Source organism: Mus caroli, unplaced genomic scaffold (assembly GCF_978045245.1).
Source record: "Mus caroli unplaced genomic scaffold, Mus_caroli_1 scaffold_13, whole genome shotgun sequence".
Classification (NCBI taxonomy): domain Eukaryota; kingdom Metazoa; phylum Chordata; class Mammalia; order Rodentia; family Muridae; genus Mus; species Mus caroli.
The window spans coordinates 38,970,269-38,986,890 of NW_028227268.1; the positions used below are offsets into that span (position 1 = coordinate 38,970,269).

General features: G+C 44.2%; 1 protein-coding gene across 1 annotated transcript; it reads left to right on the top strand.

The window, feature by feature from the left end:
- Positions 1 to 9,168: 9,168 nt before the first annotated feature.
- Positions 9,169 to 15,013, top strand: LOC110305735 (C-C motif chemokine 9). Its single transcript, XM_021177811.3, has 4 exons — positions 9,169 to 9,407; positions 11,523 to 11,594; positions 12,018 to 12,126; positions 12,469 to 15,013. Exons 1-4 carry the CDS (start codon positions 9,332 to 9,334, stop codon positions 12,584 to 12,586), a joined length of 375 nt encoding a protein of 124 aa, XP_021033470.1. The 5' UTR covers positions 9,169 to 9,331; the 3' UTR covers positions 12,587 to 15,013.
- The last annotated feature ends 1,609 nt before the right edge of the window (positions 15,014 to 16,622 follow it).

The following is a 16,622-nucleotide window of genomic DNA, read 5'->3' on the forward strand; positions in this document are numbered from 1 at the left end:
AAAAAAAAAAAAAAAAAAAGAACACGGTTTATTCCTCTGAGCTTGGTGCAAAACAGAGGAATAGCTTTTCCAGCAGGGCGTCTTCTTCTCCGCCTGACTTTTATCTGCGGAACCTGACCTTCACACCCTCTACCTGAGGAAGTTCAGGTAGTTGTTGGCAAATCTACAAGTTCAACTTCCTCTTTCCCATAAGAACCTGCACAGCAAGTGTCTGGGATTCCTGGAATGCCTCTCCATGCAGATGAGGCATTCCCAGTACTTTAAACTTCATCCAGTAATTTACATTTACCCTGAAAACTCCTTCCTATACTCCAAGGTTCATGTATAGCCCTGGTTTACCCCAAATAGAGTGTATGCACATAAGCTGTTTCACTGAAAATCCTCTAAGAGAGCTGTTTTATTGAGTATCATCTAAACGAGCTGTAACACTAAAATCCTCAGAGAAGACCTTCTCCCCCATCCACCTCCTTCACACACACACACAAACCCACCCCCATACTCCCTTCCGGACCAGGATCCTGCAAACCCCACCCCTTTTGGATTCTTCTTCATCCTTCTAGCCTGCTATACAGCCAGTGCCTGGACACCGTGAGGGAAGAAGCAGGATGCAGAACCACTGCTGGCACTCAACCATAGCTGATGCCCACGTGGATTCAACAGGAGCTCTGGTTTGAGCAAGCATTAGTGCCTGCCAGGCTCTGAGCACCATCCGCCTGTCCTTTGCCATCAGCCCAAAGGCTTAAGCCTCCATATTCTGAGGGCAGGCAACTTATCTCTTTTCCACTTTGTTCTTGGTCAGAACCATTATGTAGATTCAGATATATTAAAAGGACATTTGACACTGTCTGGCTAGAGCATTCTCAGTTGCTGACATAAGGTCCCTAAACCTCTCTGTGAAACCCAACAGCCCATACAAGAGTTGGCAAAGACCCTCTATCTAACTTCTTCTTGAAACAAAAAATTTTAAAAAGTAACAGCAGCCTGTAAGTACTGAAAGATCCTGACAGAATGTAAAAGGTCACAGAAGCCCTGAACTTGGCAAAATAGATTTCATTGTTAGTAGAACTAGCTTCACTGATTTAGAAAAATAGAGGTGCACAATGCTCTGGCCGCTCCTCGAACCTGTGTGTCTGCCAGTGTTCTGACCAGGTGTGTGCCCATTGCTGCACCTCACTGCCAGGTATTTGTGATATTGGTTGCTATATTGGTTGTTGGAAAAGAGTCAGAAAATCTGCCCAGCAACCGGAGTTGGGGACAATCCGGAGTTTCTGCAGGTGCATGAGACTCCTTCCTTGTTTCCCTCCCATACCCATTTCTTGAGGATCAATCATTTTAGAATAGACACTGTTTAGATCTGAAAATCCCCTACTCCCTTCTTCTCCTTTCCCCCCTAAGGGCCTATAAAAACTGGGACCTCTTTCCCCTCGAGGCCGACTCCTCTACCCCTGCTTGGGATATGAGTCATCCCCAGAGCTCTGGCTTTCCCCGAATAAAGCCTCATGTGGTTTGCATCAAGCTTGGTCTCTCGTGAGTTCTTGGGTGTCCGCTATTGTCCCAGGGCCTGAGCAAGGGGCTCCTCTCGGAGTCTTTCAGTACCATTTAGGGTGGCCAGTAGAACTCTTAAAATCTTTGGGAAAAGCTGGGCGTGGGGTCGCACGCCTTTAATCCCAGCACTCGGGAGGCAGAGGCAGGTGGATTTCTGAGTTTGAGGCCAGCCTGGTCTACAAAGTGAGTTCCAGGACAGCCAGGGCTATACAGAGAAACCCTGTCTTGAAAAACCAAAAAAAAAAATCTTTGGGAAAGCTTAATGGGTTTTTTTTTTTTTTTTTTTTGGACCTCTGTGGAATCCCTTGGAGTCCAAATGCTGCACGAGCATTCCTATTGCAAAAGGTATTTCTTTTCTTTTCTATCATGGAATACACTTTATAGCATAAAAATCACCCCCTGAGATTGGAAAGAATATAAACCTTATTAAGGTTCCCTATTAAAAAAAAAAAAAAAACTCACCAAAAAGTCATGTGGGCTCTCAACTCTATCTACATCACCTCCTTCTGCTCAGCAGCCCTGAACTCTGAAGAAGTGGTGGATGAACAGCCATGCCAGGTGGTGGCCTCCCCCACCCCTTCTCCCCTGGCCCATCAAGGCAGCATCCTACATGATGCCTTTGTAACCATAGGCCAGTCACCTCACCAACTCATGGCTTTCCCACTCCCCGCCCCTCTGCCAAACTGGAGATAGAACCCCCTGCTTCTCTTTCCTTTGACCCACATAACTACACTCTCCAAGAACCTGCCAAGGAAATGGAGGAAGAGCCTCATAACCCCCTGGCCTCCTCTCTCCAGGCAAGAGAGGAGAGTGTGTGTGCTGATCCCTCAGCTGGCTCCTCCTTCTCCTCGGCTTGTGACCTCACCAGGAGTTTGGAGCCCTGGACATACTCAGTTGATGACCACCTCACCTGGGCTAGATCCTCACAAAGTCAAATCACCTTTTTGAACAGTTTTTTTTTTTCCATAGCCCAGCCTGCAAGATGTTACTGCCAAACTCTCCACTTGCTTTGGACTTAAGACAGAGTCACCCGTCTCTCTCGTTCACAGGTCCTGACTCTCAGTACCCCCAAGCAGGGTGTCACCAGGCACCTATGCCTACCCTTCTCCCTTTCTACTTTCTAGAGTTGCAAAAGTCCTGATGCCACCTGCTAGGCTATGGTGGTTCACAGTCAGGGGACAATGTACAACCAGGGAGACCACAACCAGAACAGGCAGCTAGGGGCTGTGAAGGAGGCGCCTCCCTCAGGTCAGGCATCTAAGCATCTAAGCAGAAAGGACCCACTAGATCTGCCTGTTGCTAAGTTGAAACCTCTGGGAGAACTGCTTATGAAAGCCAATGCAGACCGGGGAGACCTAAATTGCAGAAATGATGGGCAGAGTTTTGCTGCTACAGTTTGAAAAGGCATAGCTTGGGACAATGCAGCCTGCCCAAAACTTAGGATTCTTCTGCTTCTTAATCTGAATTTTGTTTAAATGTTTGTTTTTCTCTAATAACAGAAATATCTAGAAGACTGTTTATGCTTTTTTTGTTTGTTTGTTTGGTTGGTTGGTTTTTTGAGACAGGGTTTCTCTGTGTAGCCCTGGCTGTCCTGGAACTCACTTTGTAGACCAGGCTGGCCTCGAACTCAGAAATCCGCCTGCCTCTGCCTCCCAAGTGCTGGGATTAAAGGCGTGTGCCACCACGCCCGGCTCTGTTTATGCTTTTAACTCAGAATTATTCTCCAGGCCTCTACTATGACACACAGACACATGTCTATTTCCTTATAAAAACTTTTAAACTTCAGAGAATCATCTAAGATCCACCTCTCACAGGTCAAACAGACTACATCAACAACTATTATTTACTCTTTAATTAATAAAAATAAGACCATCTACTTAAGCCAGTTTATTTTTCCCCAGAAAAGCTATTACTACCTATTCCAGAAACATGATTAATATGTTATTCCCTTCTCAGCTACCTTAAGCAGGTGACATAAATGATCCCCAGTCCTTCCCTCCGCTTTCCTTACTGCAACCCAGGTGACTGCCTCTAGGAGTCCTCCAGATACAGAAGTTTCAGACATTGGGAACGCCAAATTGAATCCTCCAATTGTGATGGCACCATGCTCACCAACTTTAAAACTGATTTTCAGCTTCCCCATCGACAATCCCTGGAATGAACAATAGTGAATGAGAAATGTGGGTAAGCTCTATCCTAGTGGATTTCCTAAGAGCTGATCTACACATCTCCTGCCAGCTTATCCCTGCCTCCAAATCAATATTTACCCATGTTGGCATTCTTCAATGGGAAAATCAAACTGGGAAGGAGGTTCAAACTACTCTTTTCTGGCTATGGTACATCAAATATACAGGCAATATCCTTCCCCTAACCACCCAACCCAACTCCCCTGTGCTTCCCTCTCCTGGCCCCTATTGGAGACTGTTCCCATTAACATCTAGTTTTGTGAACCTCCATGGGTACTTACCCACACAGAAGTTACAAAACATTCCTCTCTTTGACCTCTGCCTCCCCCTTTGCTTCTAAGGTTCTACATCACCATCACCAAGTCAATAGGTGCTACTGATTCCTGCATTAAATCCTTTTCAAGCCTTTTCAAGGCCTGTAAGGATTGTTCCCCAAGTTTATCTCTAATAAGCCTGAAGAGCTCACCTTACAGCCAGGAGGAGACTGAAAGAAAAGAGAGCTCTTCATCCCCCTGCTCATCAGACTGAGTTTCACAGTCTTGCTAGGTTCCACAGAAGCAACGGGAGCAGCCCTCGTCCAAACACCATCTGGCCAGTGACTTTTCTACCATGGACAGCCCCTCCAATCATAGATAAACTCCCTAGAACAGGTCGCTCTCCAAAACTAGAGAGCTCTGGATGTGATGACTGTTAAACAGGAAGGGAATTGCATTAGGTTGGGGGAGGAATGCTGTTTCTATGTTAACAAATCTGGGCTTGTTGATCAAAACATACAAACCCTCAAAGATCTCCGTTGGGATTTCCTAGCATGCTTTGCACCAGACACCCCAACCCATGGTACTCAAACCCTCTGTAAGGGTCAATGATTCGCCAAAGAATGATACCCCAGACTCAAACAGTACATAAGAGCAAAGAGTATTTTATTCTGCAAAAGTCCAGCTGTTGTGACCAGATTGCAAAAACCCCAGAGAAACCAACTCCAATGCAAACACATGAGAGTCTTTATTCAAGCTTGAGCTTGAGCCACAAACCTTCCTGATGCAACAGGAGAGCACACTTAGGTCTAGAGGGCCAAAGTTTTAAAGGAAAAAAACACAAGTGGGAGTTGTTCAGCCTTGGCATTACATGATTGGGTAAGAGGTTAATGGGAAAGTTGACTTTTAAAATGATTGGTTTGTTTTAGGTGCCAAAGGCCACAAATGGCTCTGGCCTGGTCATCTGGAGAATTGGTCATGAGCAATTTGTGGTATTTCCAGGAACATGACTCCCAAGGGTCATTTGGGTGGGAAGGTTGCTAGGAAACGGTATCTCCTGATTGCAGAAAAGAATATAGCAGGAGCGGCGACTCCCAGCAGCTGCAGTTGGTCAGATATGTTTCACCCTGGGACCTGGTGCTTTGCTTAAGCTTATGTTTCTGGGAATCTGTGGAGGCATTTAGGTCTCTCACAGCTTTCTGGGGTCTCCCATTCCAAGATGGAGATGCCCAAGTGAGCTTGCAGGCCCAATTTAAAGCATATAAGGCGAATTCCAGGAAGGGGTAGGTGACCTCTATTGTTGGTTCTATCTCTAGGGACATTCCAGAACCATTTTGGGGGAAGTCTGGAAACTGCTGCTGACCCATTGTCCTTGCCTCAGGCCAGGTGGCAGGGCAGCTTCTGAAGACTGGACTTGTCTAGACTTGCCCAGTTCTTGGAAACAGAAATTTTGGCCTAGTCTCCTGAACTGCCAATTTGAAGCCTGTCATGGAGTCAGTCTGTCTCACACCTTGTGACTTGGCTTCTTCCCCTCCTTGGGCATGTACTGGTCATGGGACCCCTGTTCCTCCTGGCACCCTACCTCACCCAATTTTTAAAATCCTGGGTAAGTAGCATTGCAAAAATCACTGCCAGTAGGGTTCTGGTTCAGTACCAAACTGTTCCCAACATAGAGGCTGAGGACTACTGTAACACCTCTCCATTATAAATAAAACAGAGGAGGATATTGAGAAACCCTGCTATTTAAGGTTGCAGTCTACCATGTCCAGATAGTTCCTATGAGCTTGGTGCAAAATGGAGAATTCCCTTTTCCATCAGGGCTTCCTCTTCTCTGCCTGACCTTATTTGGGGAGCCTGAACCCCAGACCCTTTACCTAAGGAAGAGCACATAGTTCTAGTCAAACCAACAAGTTCAATTTCCTCCTCCAAGTCATCCCCTTAAGAACCTGCCCAGCAAGTATAGGATTCCTGGAATACCTCTCCATTCAAATGAAGCATTCCCAATTCTTTAAGTTCCAGCCAATGATTTGCATTCACCCTGAAATCTCCTTCCCTCTCTCCAAGATTCATAAATAGCCCTCGTCCACCCTGAATCATGGGTATGTGCACAAGCTGTTTCACTGAAGATCATCTATGAGAGCTGTTTCATTGAGTACCGTCTAAAGAGAGATAACACTAAAATCCTTGGAGACCGTCCCCCCAAGCCCCCTCCCAGCACTCCCACTTGGGCTGGCATCCTGCAGACCTCACCTGTTCCAGGTTCCACTTCTTCCTTCCAGCTTGGTGAGCAGCAGAGTTCTGGACTCCCTGAGAGAGAATGCAGGACTTGGAACCAAACCTGGTGAGGGAAGGGCAGGAAAAAAAAAAAAACACCCCATGCTGAGAAGTAACTGGTGAATGCAGCCTAAGACTGTTAACAGCTTCCAGCCACTGCTCAAGCCTGCTCCTCTCAGAATCTAGGTGTAGGTTTGCAGAGACAGTAATTCCTCATTTGCATGGGTCAGTGGTGGAAAGAAATATCATTTGTTGACATAGTTGATCGGGAAGGCAGCAGCCAACTGTCATCTTGAGATAAAGTCTATTATTCAAAACTGAGATATGCTGGGGGCCTGAGATGGGAGAACTTCTATCAGTTGGGGAGCCATAATTTGGCTTGCCACAACCTCTAGATGAGGGAAATTGAGTTGTGGAGAGCTGGAGGGGTGACTATGGACAAGTTAAAGGATCAAGTTCCAGGAGGTCAGCTCAGGCTGAGAGCCCTGCCCTCAGTGATCAGGAACAGGTTCCTCAAATGAAAATATTTCTGGATTTGATGGTTTTTGAGCTTAAAGCAGGCAGATGGATCAAATCCCAGAGCCAGCTATTGTTCACTGCCACGGACCCAAGAATTCCGAAGTTCCAAGTGTGTGCACGATACCTATATACTGACAAAAAGCAGCATAAGGGAAGAACTGGTCTATTTTAGCTTACAACCCAAGTTACAGTCCATCATAGGAGGGAAGTCACTGGCAGGAGTTTGCACATCCGCAATCAAGAACAGAGAAATAATCACTCCTCGATTGCGTAGGACTTTCTTACACATTCCAGGGTCCAGCACCTGAAATGGTGCCATCACTTTCCAGACGGGTCTTCCCACTTTAATTAACAATCTCCCATACGCATGTCCAACCTGATCTAGATAATCTTTCATTAAGACTCTCTTCCCCAGTGATTCTAGGTTATATCAAGTTGCCCATTAAACTAACCAACACAATACTCACAGTGGCATTCCCCCAGCAGGGTGATTCATATTCAAGAGGTCTTGAAAGTATGGAAATAGGTCCTCTGCTTAAACCAACTCAGTGCTGTGGTTTCCTCCCACATTCCCAGCACACTTGGGGAATCACCCTCCAGACAAAGCATACAGCACCCCAGCGTTACAATCTGTCTCAGGAGGATTCGAGAATCTGTCCAGACCATAGAAGGAAACCCAGGAGGCCTGCAGAACCTGTCATGTGAAGAATGGGAAATACCAAAGAGAAGACCTTGCACATGGATATCACACTCCTGTCCAATACAGACTCAACATCAGCATAAATCACAGGAAATACAAAAGTTTAGAGCTTTTTGTTTGTTTTGTTTTTTGTTTGTCTGTCTGTTTTTGAGACAGGGTTTCTCTGTGTAGCCCTGGCTGTCCTGGAACTCACTCTGTAGACCAGGCTCGCCTCAAACTCAGAAATCTGACTGCCTCTGCCTCCCGAGTACTGGGATCAAAGGTGTGTGCCACCACTGTCTGGCAAGAGTTTATAGCTTGACTGGTCCTCCTCTCCCATCTCCATGCATGAAAGGAGCATCCCAAGAGAACATAAACACCTGGATTAAATAAGGAGCTTGATACATGATATGAAAGAGGAAGTCGGATTGGAGAGATGGTTCAGTGGTTAAGAGCACTGACTGCCCTTTCAAAGGTCCTGAGTTCAAATCCCAGCAACCACATGGTGGCTCACAACCATCTGTAATGAGATCTGATGCCCTCTTCTGGAGTGTTTAAAGACAGCTACAGTGTACTTGCATATAATAAATAAATACAAATTTAAAAAGAGAAAGAGAGAGAGAGAGAAAGAAAGAAAGAAAGAAAGAAAGAAAGAAAGAAAGAAAGAAAGAAAGAAAGAAAGAAAGAAAGAAAGAAAGAAAGAGGAAGTAGGAGGAAGTAAATAGGGTATAGAACCATTGGGGGAGGGGACCATAGCAAACTACTGGAGATCCAAAATATAATTAAGTCAAATTAAAAATTCTGCAGAAAGCCTTGCCAGTAGAATCAGTCAAGAGAAGGACAGCATATCTGAGCTTGAAGATAAGGCACTGGGAACAGAAAGTGTCAAGGAAAAAGATGAATTAATGAAAAAGCATGAGTTGGACTTTGGGCTATTCAGGACATGGGAAGAAGATAAAGTCTAAGAATCACAGATGTAAAAGAGTGAAGAATTTCTTTCCAAATGCACAGAAAACATTTCCAGTGAAATCATAGCAAAAAAAAATTTTCCTAAATTAGGCAAAGAAACATCTAATCAAATAGAGAAGTCATTTAGAACACCAAAGAGACAAGACCCAAAAATAACTTCCTCTTGTCATATTATAATTAAAGTTATACTACTAAATATTCAAAACAAAGAAAATGTGTAAAAAGCATCAAGAGAGAACCACTAAGTCATATTGTTGGCTCAATGGTTAAGGACACTTGCTGGCTTCAGTTCTCAGCACCCACATGATGGCTCACAACCATCTGTAACTCTAGTACCAGGGAATTTAACACCTTCTTCTGACCTTCACAGCACTGCATGTATGTGGTAGACATACACACATGCAGGCAAAACATAAATATAAAATAAATCTTTAAAAATTAAAGAAAAATAATTAAAGAAGGAGTTGACAACAATTTTATATATCTCTGGAAAGACATATAAGTTTACTTTTATAATCTATATCTGTCGGTCAGCTGTCAATGAGCATAAGCCAGTGTCCTCCAAGTTAACCTCTCATCAGGGATCTAGAAGGATCCCTCACTCCCACCCTGTGGTCAGAGCTAAAGGAGTGAATGAATTTTATAAAAGGAGAAATCCTTCTGGAAATATTTACTCTCTCTGAATCAATTTGAACTTTGGAAAGCCCCAAGTCACCTTTGCCCTCCACTTCCCACTGTACACTGTTCCCTCTCTTAGAACTAGCATGTTGGGTGTTATGTAGTCAAAGGAGGGCATTATGAGCTGTACCCCGGGGACTTCCTGATCCTCTTACATGTATAAATAGCAAGACCAGGCCAGGAACAGCAAGCAGTCTGAAGGCCAGCTGGGTCTGCCCACTAGGAAGATGAAGCCTTTTCATACTGTCCTCTCCTTCCTCGTTCTTACAACTGCTCTTGGAATCTGGGCCCAGATCACACATGGTGAGTCCCGAGGTGGTAACTGAAAGTTTGGGGGGAGTTCCAGAAGGGGCAGCATTTAATAATTTCCATCCCATACAGAGCAATGGGATTTACTTAGTACAGACCTGCCTCTGGCTATCGCCCCTGGATCAGTGGTTCTCAACTACCGGTTGCCACCCTTTGGGAGTCAAACAACTCCTTCACAGGGTTTGCCTGCCTAAGACCGTCAGAAAACACAGATATTTACATTATGATTCATGGCAGTAACAAAATTACAGTTATAAAGTAGTAATGAAATAACTTTATGGTTGGGGATCACCACGACATGAGGAACTGTATTAAAAGGTCGCAGCATTAGGAAGGGTCTGGTCTAGAAGCTGGTACACAAATGGCTTGCATCCAGTTGGAGAAGCAAATGTTTTCCTTTTTCATAGCTAGAATTATTTGATAACATTTCCTAGCCAATCCTAGCTGACATTGTAGTTAAATCGAAATAACTAATTAAAGCATACATTTGTAGAAATGAATATAAAACTCTGTGATGCTAGAGTTATTAGATGTCAGCTAGTATAGAACCATCATCATTTTTTGTTTGTTTGTTTTTTTGGGTTTTTTGGGTTTTTTTTTTTTTTTTTTTGAGACAGGGTTTCTCTGTGTAGCCCTGGCTGTCCTGGAACTCATTTTGTAGACCAGGCTGGCCTCGAACTCAGAAATCCGCCTGCCTCTGCCTCCCGAGTGCTGGGATTAAAGGCATGCGCCACCACGCCTGGCTAGAACCATCATTTTTAAGGCATTGGGACCAGTCAGGCCAATGGCTCATCCAAGGTCACCATTTCATCTGAAGCTATGATATTTTAGTTTATGGAGGTGACCAGGGCTCAACACAGAGAGGTCCTGTGAAATAAAAGAATGTATTCCTCAACTTTTCTACGCAGGAGAGATACATCATGTCTCACAGAGCCAAGGAGAATATTGGGGCATAAGTAATGAAATAGAGAAACTTGTGTCAGATTCTTTATTGGAGATACTGGAAAAGAGGCAGGGCACAATCAGGGTTCAGTTAAGAGTTCCTAGACTGAAGAAGTCTAGCAGACTTTGTATATATGGATGGTCTTTAAGGATCTAGCTTTAGGAAGAGTTAGGGCAAGGGAAATACCAACATGGTGTTTGAGAATGATAAAGGTTGGGTGCTGGGCTCAGTGAGAGTTGGTTAAGAAGCAGTTAGCCCCTCCCTGTGGTCAGTATTTTAAATATGTCAGAATACCATAATCTGCAGAAAACAAAATACAGTTAGTAGAGTTAGCTATTGCTCAACTGTACAGATGTTGATTCATTCTTCCTCTGGCATCCCTGAGGGGTCGGACAAATGGAAAGGCATCATTCTTATAGAAAAAGAAGAAGTTAGAAGACAAGCAAGCCTTGTATATATTATTGTCATGCTCACTTTTCAAACCAGAGAATTGAAACAGCCTTCAATAATTTAAGACCGCATGCGTAGTGATGGGTAAAACTAAGAGGCAGATTAGTAATCATGTGTTCAAGAACAGGCACTGCTTCTTAAGATTTACTTTGGAAGCCACCCACATCACATCAAACTTGTTAAATAATAACCATGCACCCTGCTACAGATAATTCATATGCAACTATTGAAGACATGATATAAGGGATTAGTAGTCTTGTCTTAGCACAATGCAAATTCCCAATCCTTTAGCAACAATCTTTGGGCTTCAATATATTTGGGATAAAGGATTATTATGGATTTTAAAAAGTGATACATTGCTGGATGTCACTCAGCATCCCTGATGGTTTTTTCTTCAGTGTGTCCTTTCATCAGGCATTTATATAAATTTGGACTATTAGGAGCCTCATTTCACTTCAAGGGACTTTGTGTCACCAAAGGGGTTTGTATTTCAAGTCAATAGAGTTTTTGGTTTTTGTTTTGTTTTGTTTTTTAAGATCCCAGAAAAATCTCATGTCACCAAAGGGGAGAAATGAGTCTAGAGCAGATCCTAGACTCCAAGTGTGTGATGGTGGTCCTCAGCAGAGCCTGTCTCAGCCTTGGCAAGAATAGGGGTGGGGATGGTGAGTAGAGATGCTGAGACAATGATGCTAACCTCTGCCCTCTGTTTCTTCCAGCAACGGAGATAAAAGAAGTCCAGAGAAGTCTGAAGGCACAGCAAGGGCTTGAAATTCGAAGTTTTCACATGGGTAAATATTCCATTACAGCTTAAACTGAGAAGCACCAGATGGTTTCAGATCAACACCAGAGCATCACCCTACCTGATGACAGAACAGAACAAGGTCGTGGGGGTGGTTGAGGATGCTGTCCAGAAATCTTCAAGAAGATCAGGATGGGCCATTAGTATTCCCTACAGATGTGCCTTCACTATGCACCGAGTCTGCCTTGGGGCAGAAGTCACCTATAGGTGACTAAGCATGGCTTCCCTTCTATGGACATGTTCCCAGCCCAATTGTGGTCCACCTTAGGCCCACTCAAGGGTGCAGAAAGAGAGGACAATGAGTGCAGGGTGAGGGGAAGCCTCCCCTGAGTCCCGGGGCCTCCCCATGCCCTCATGGGACCATCACCCCAGCAACGACCTGGCCTTTGCGTGGCCCCTTGTTCTCTTGCAGGCTTTCAAGACGCTTCAGACTGCTGCCTGTCCTATAACTCACGGATCCAGTGTTCAAGATTTATAGGTTATTTTCCCACCAGTGGTGGGTGCACCAGGCCGGGCATCATGTAAGTGTCAAATTCACTCATTGTGTGTTATGGGGAGGGGGAGCCTCCAGGATCTTAGATGGCCTGGTGGATAGACTTCCAGAGAAGACCCATTCTTGGGTCTCACCAGGTGGGAGGGGGGATACTTCAGGGTGGAGAGAAGGAAACAGCTAGCAGAGTCACTCCATGAGTCCTTAGAGACCTTCACAGGTCTAGAGGGGACCCCAGAGAGGGGATGACAGTGCTGATCTACCTCCTGGAAAGAACAGACTGTTGAGTGGACAATCAGAGGGTTCAGAGGATGGGGCTCCCACGACCCCTTTACTAGAGAACTCTGATTATAATCTTCTCCTTTTCCTTCAGCTTTATCAGCAGGAGGGGGTTCCGGGTCTGTGCCAACCCCAGTGATCGGAGAGTTCAGAGATGCATTGAAAGATTGGAGCAAAACTCACAACCACGGACCTACAAACAAAGGGTGTGAACTGCCAGCTACTTTCTTTGGTCTTCCCCAGTGACCACCTAAGTGACTCTAAGTGTTTATTTTTATAGGTATATAAACATTTATTTTTCTGTTCCACTTTAAAGTGGCATATCTGGCTTTGTCACAGAGGGGAAACTTGTCTGTGCCAACCCCAGTCATCTGAAAACTCAGAGGTGCCTGGAAGGTCTGAAGCTGACCTCAATGACTACACAAAATATTTGATTGAGATAAATGGGCAAGGTCTGGTGAGATGGCTTGGTGGTTAAGAGCACCTGCTGTTCTTCCAGAGGACCTGGGTTCAATTCCCACTTAGATGGCAGCTCAAACTATCTATAATTCCAGTTCCAAAGAAAACTGATGCCCTATTTTGCCCTTTAGTTAGCATTTACAGTATTCTTTATAAATTCACCTTGACATGACCATCTTGAGCTGTAGCCATCCTAACTGCCTCAGAATCACTCAAGTTCTTCCACTCGGTTTCCCAGCGGATTATAAGTGGATAAACTGTGAGAGTGGTCTGTGGGACTTTGGAATGTGTCTGGTTCTGATAGTCACTTATGGCAACCCGGGTACATTCAACTAGGATGAAATCAATTCTGCCTTAGCCCAGTAATATGTCTGTGTTTGTAAGGACCCAGCTGATTTTCCCACCACCCCTCCATCAGTAAGCCACTAATAAAGTGCATCTATGCAGCCACAGGTCTGTCTGCCTCTTTTGCTTCAGTTTCCTAGGACTATGGGCTGAAATTGGGCTGCTAGGGAGAAAGCATCTCACTCGCTTTTATTGAATCTGCAGTGGGAAAGAAACAGAGGGAGTCAGGTAACTTTGAATATTTTCTTCAAAACAAAAGACATCATGGTACAATTTTTTTTAATTTTTTGTTTGTTTTTGTTTTTCGAGACAGGGTTTCTCTGCCTGTCCTGGAACTCACTCTGTAGACCAGGCTGGCCTCGAACTCAGAAATCCGCCTGCCTCTGCCTCCCGAGTGCTAGGATTAAAGGCATGCGTTACCACCGCCCGGCCCATGGTACAATTTTTAAATTTCCAAAAATATAGTTTATTCCAATGTAGACTTCATATCAAGGATGTATTTTACCCACTATAGAGAGAATCATTAAAGTGATCTACAAATCTTTGGAGGTTCTCCCTGTTCGATGAGATCCTCAATTCTATTCGAGGATCTCAGCTTGGTCAGCTTATTTTTATACCAGTCTCATGTTATTTTTTTACTGTGACTCTGTATGATAATCCCTTCAGCAGTGTCTCTATTGTTCAGGGATGTTTGGGTTACCTAAGATCTTTTGTGTTTCCATATGAATTTTAAGATTGTTATTTTCAAAATCTGTGAAGAATTGCATTGGAATTTTGATGGGATTGCAATGAATCTATAAATTTTTTTGATAAGCTGACCATTGTCAAAATATTAAACTAGACCATGAGCATAGGTGGTCTTTCCATCTTCTGGGTCTTCTTTGATTGTTTTAAAGTTTTCATTGTATAGGCCTTTTGCTTTATTCATTAGGTTTATTCCAAGATATTATTTTGTGGGTATTGAGAGTGGGATTTTCCTCCCAATTTCTTCCTCAGTGTGTTTGTCATTTGCTTATAGGAAGACTATTGGTTTTTTGTATGTGCAGATCGTGTCCTGACACTTGGCTGAAAGTGTTTATCAGCTCTACGAGTTTTCTAATGTAGCATTTAGGGTCTTTTATAGAGAGAGAAAGAATGATATCATCTGCCAATGAATATAGCTTGACTTCTTCCTTTCCTGTTTGAATCCATCTTGTCTCCTTCTCTTGCCTTACTGCTGTAGCAAAAACTTCAAGTACTTTACTGAAAAGGAGTATCGAGAGAAAGTATCCATGTCCCTTTCCTGATTTTTAGCAGAAATGCTTCCAGTTTTTCTCCAGGTAGCGTTCATTGACTACAGGCTTGTTGCATATTTTCTTTATTGTATTGAAATACGTTCCTTGTATTTCTGTTGTCTTCAGGGCTTTAATAATGAAGAGCTGTTGAATTTCGCCACAGGCATTTTCTGAATCTACTTTCTGCTTTCTTGAATTGAGTCCATTTATACAGTGGATCTCATTTACTGATTTGTGTATGTTGAACATCCCTGCAATTCTGGAATGAAGCTCTTTATGATTTCAGAAAACAGATTTTTCTTAGTCCTCATTTGTAACCTCTCCCCCTCAGCCTGAAACCTGGCTGCCCAGGTTTCACTGTTAGCAGGAAGAGAGCATGGGGTGGAGCCTGCCACCCTATCGTTCTGTCACTCTCACTGCTGCTGCCTGCCGCCTAGCTGTTCCGGGAGCCAAACACGTGGTCACTTGCAACTGGACTCCTAGGATGATTTGGCAGGAATGGGTCCCTTCCCCTTCTTTATAACCCAGTGTCTGGAATAGTAAAATTGAACCTTGATCAGACGGTTGTCTTGGTTCCATCTTTCTCGCGCCGCCTAGCTCCCTCTTCTCTTCCAGATTCCAAGATGCCTTCCAGACTAGAACCCAGACATGTGGGCCACTGGCCGGCCGCAACAGATTTGGGGAACCAACGCGGGACTTTTGCTTAAATCACACTGTGGTAGTTTGATGCCTACTTGATCCCTCAAAAAAATGTCATATAGATGTTGGTTTCCCCACAATTTTTTCTACTAGCCAACAGAGAATCCTGGGGTTTGTTTTAGTATTATTCCATGTTTCCAGTCATACCACTGGCTTCACGGTAACTACCTCATTCAGGGAAAGTTCTTCCAAGACCTCCTAACTTTCTATTCAAGTCAGAGGAATTATGCTGGACCTGCTAAACCCAAACCCGTCGTACTGGAATGCCTCCGCATTACATGCCAGCGTTCATTCCCCCACGATAGGCAGCCCACAGCTTCCCTCTTTCTTCAGCTCGTATTTTGTTTGGCTAGAGTATACTCTTGAACTTCCTCTTTCTGCACAAGATGACAAAGGCAAACTCTCTCCCTCACCCCTGTGGGATGCAGGCCAGGGACATTCAACTCCCTGTCTGACCATGTTCCTACTCCCTTCTGGGGCTTCAAACCCAGTACCAGGGTTACAGGCAAGTAAAGAAAGAAAGGGTTTACTCTGTGACACTGATGGTGACACTAGCTTCCAGACCAGGCAGCTCATAACCCTGGGACCAGCACCACCAATTCCACGGCTCAGTTGCAGGATTATAAGAGGCATGAGCACTTCTGTTTTATTTTGCTAAAAACACATTTGTGCTTTCTTCCAATTTCTTTAACATCAACTAAGAGACTATCAATCGGTATTTAAGGTAAGATACTAAAAGGATGTTTCCCAAGGGACATGACCTATTCTAAACTCACAATGTGTTCGTGATTGTACAAGGGATAGTTATATCTTGTTAGGCATATTTATGACCTGGCTATTGTTTCATCTGGATATGAGACATGATTTGTGTCAAGTTGACAAGGGGGTGGATCATGATGGCTAGTCCCGGTTGTCAACTTGACTACATCTGGAATGAATTACAATCCAGAAACGGAGGTCACACCTGTGATCCATATCTTGAGGATGGAAGACTCAGGCTTCTGACCCAGATATTGACATGGGATGATACACACATTTGATCCAGATCTTGAGGCATAGTGGCCATAAAAAGTTTAGGCCCAGGCAAGGAAGTATACACTTTTAATCCCAGGAGACTAAGGCAAGCAGATCTCCAAGTTCAATGCCAGCCTCAGACATAGTAAGTTTCAAATCCAGGCATGGTATAAACACCTTTAATCTGGGCCATACCTTTTGCTGGAGGCCTACAGATGGACAATGGGAGAAGGAGGCCTCCCTCTTCCTTGCCTGCTTGTACTTACTTGCCAGCACATCTGTTGGAACCGGCTTCTCCTTTTTTTTAATTATTTATTTATTTTATGTATATGAGTACACTGTAAGTGTCTTCAGACACACCAGAAGAGGGCACCAGATCCTATTACAGATGGTTGTGAGCCACCATGCTGTTGCTGAGAATTGAATTCAGGATCTCTGGAAGAGCAGTCAGTGCCCT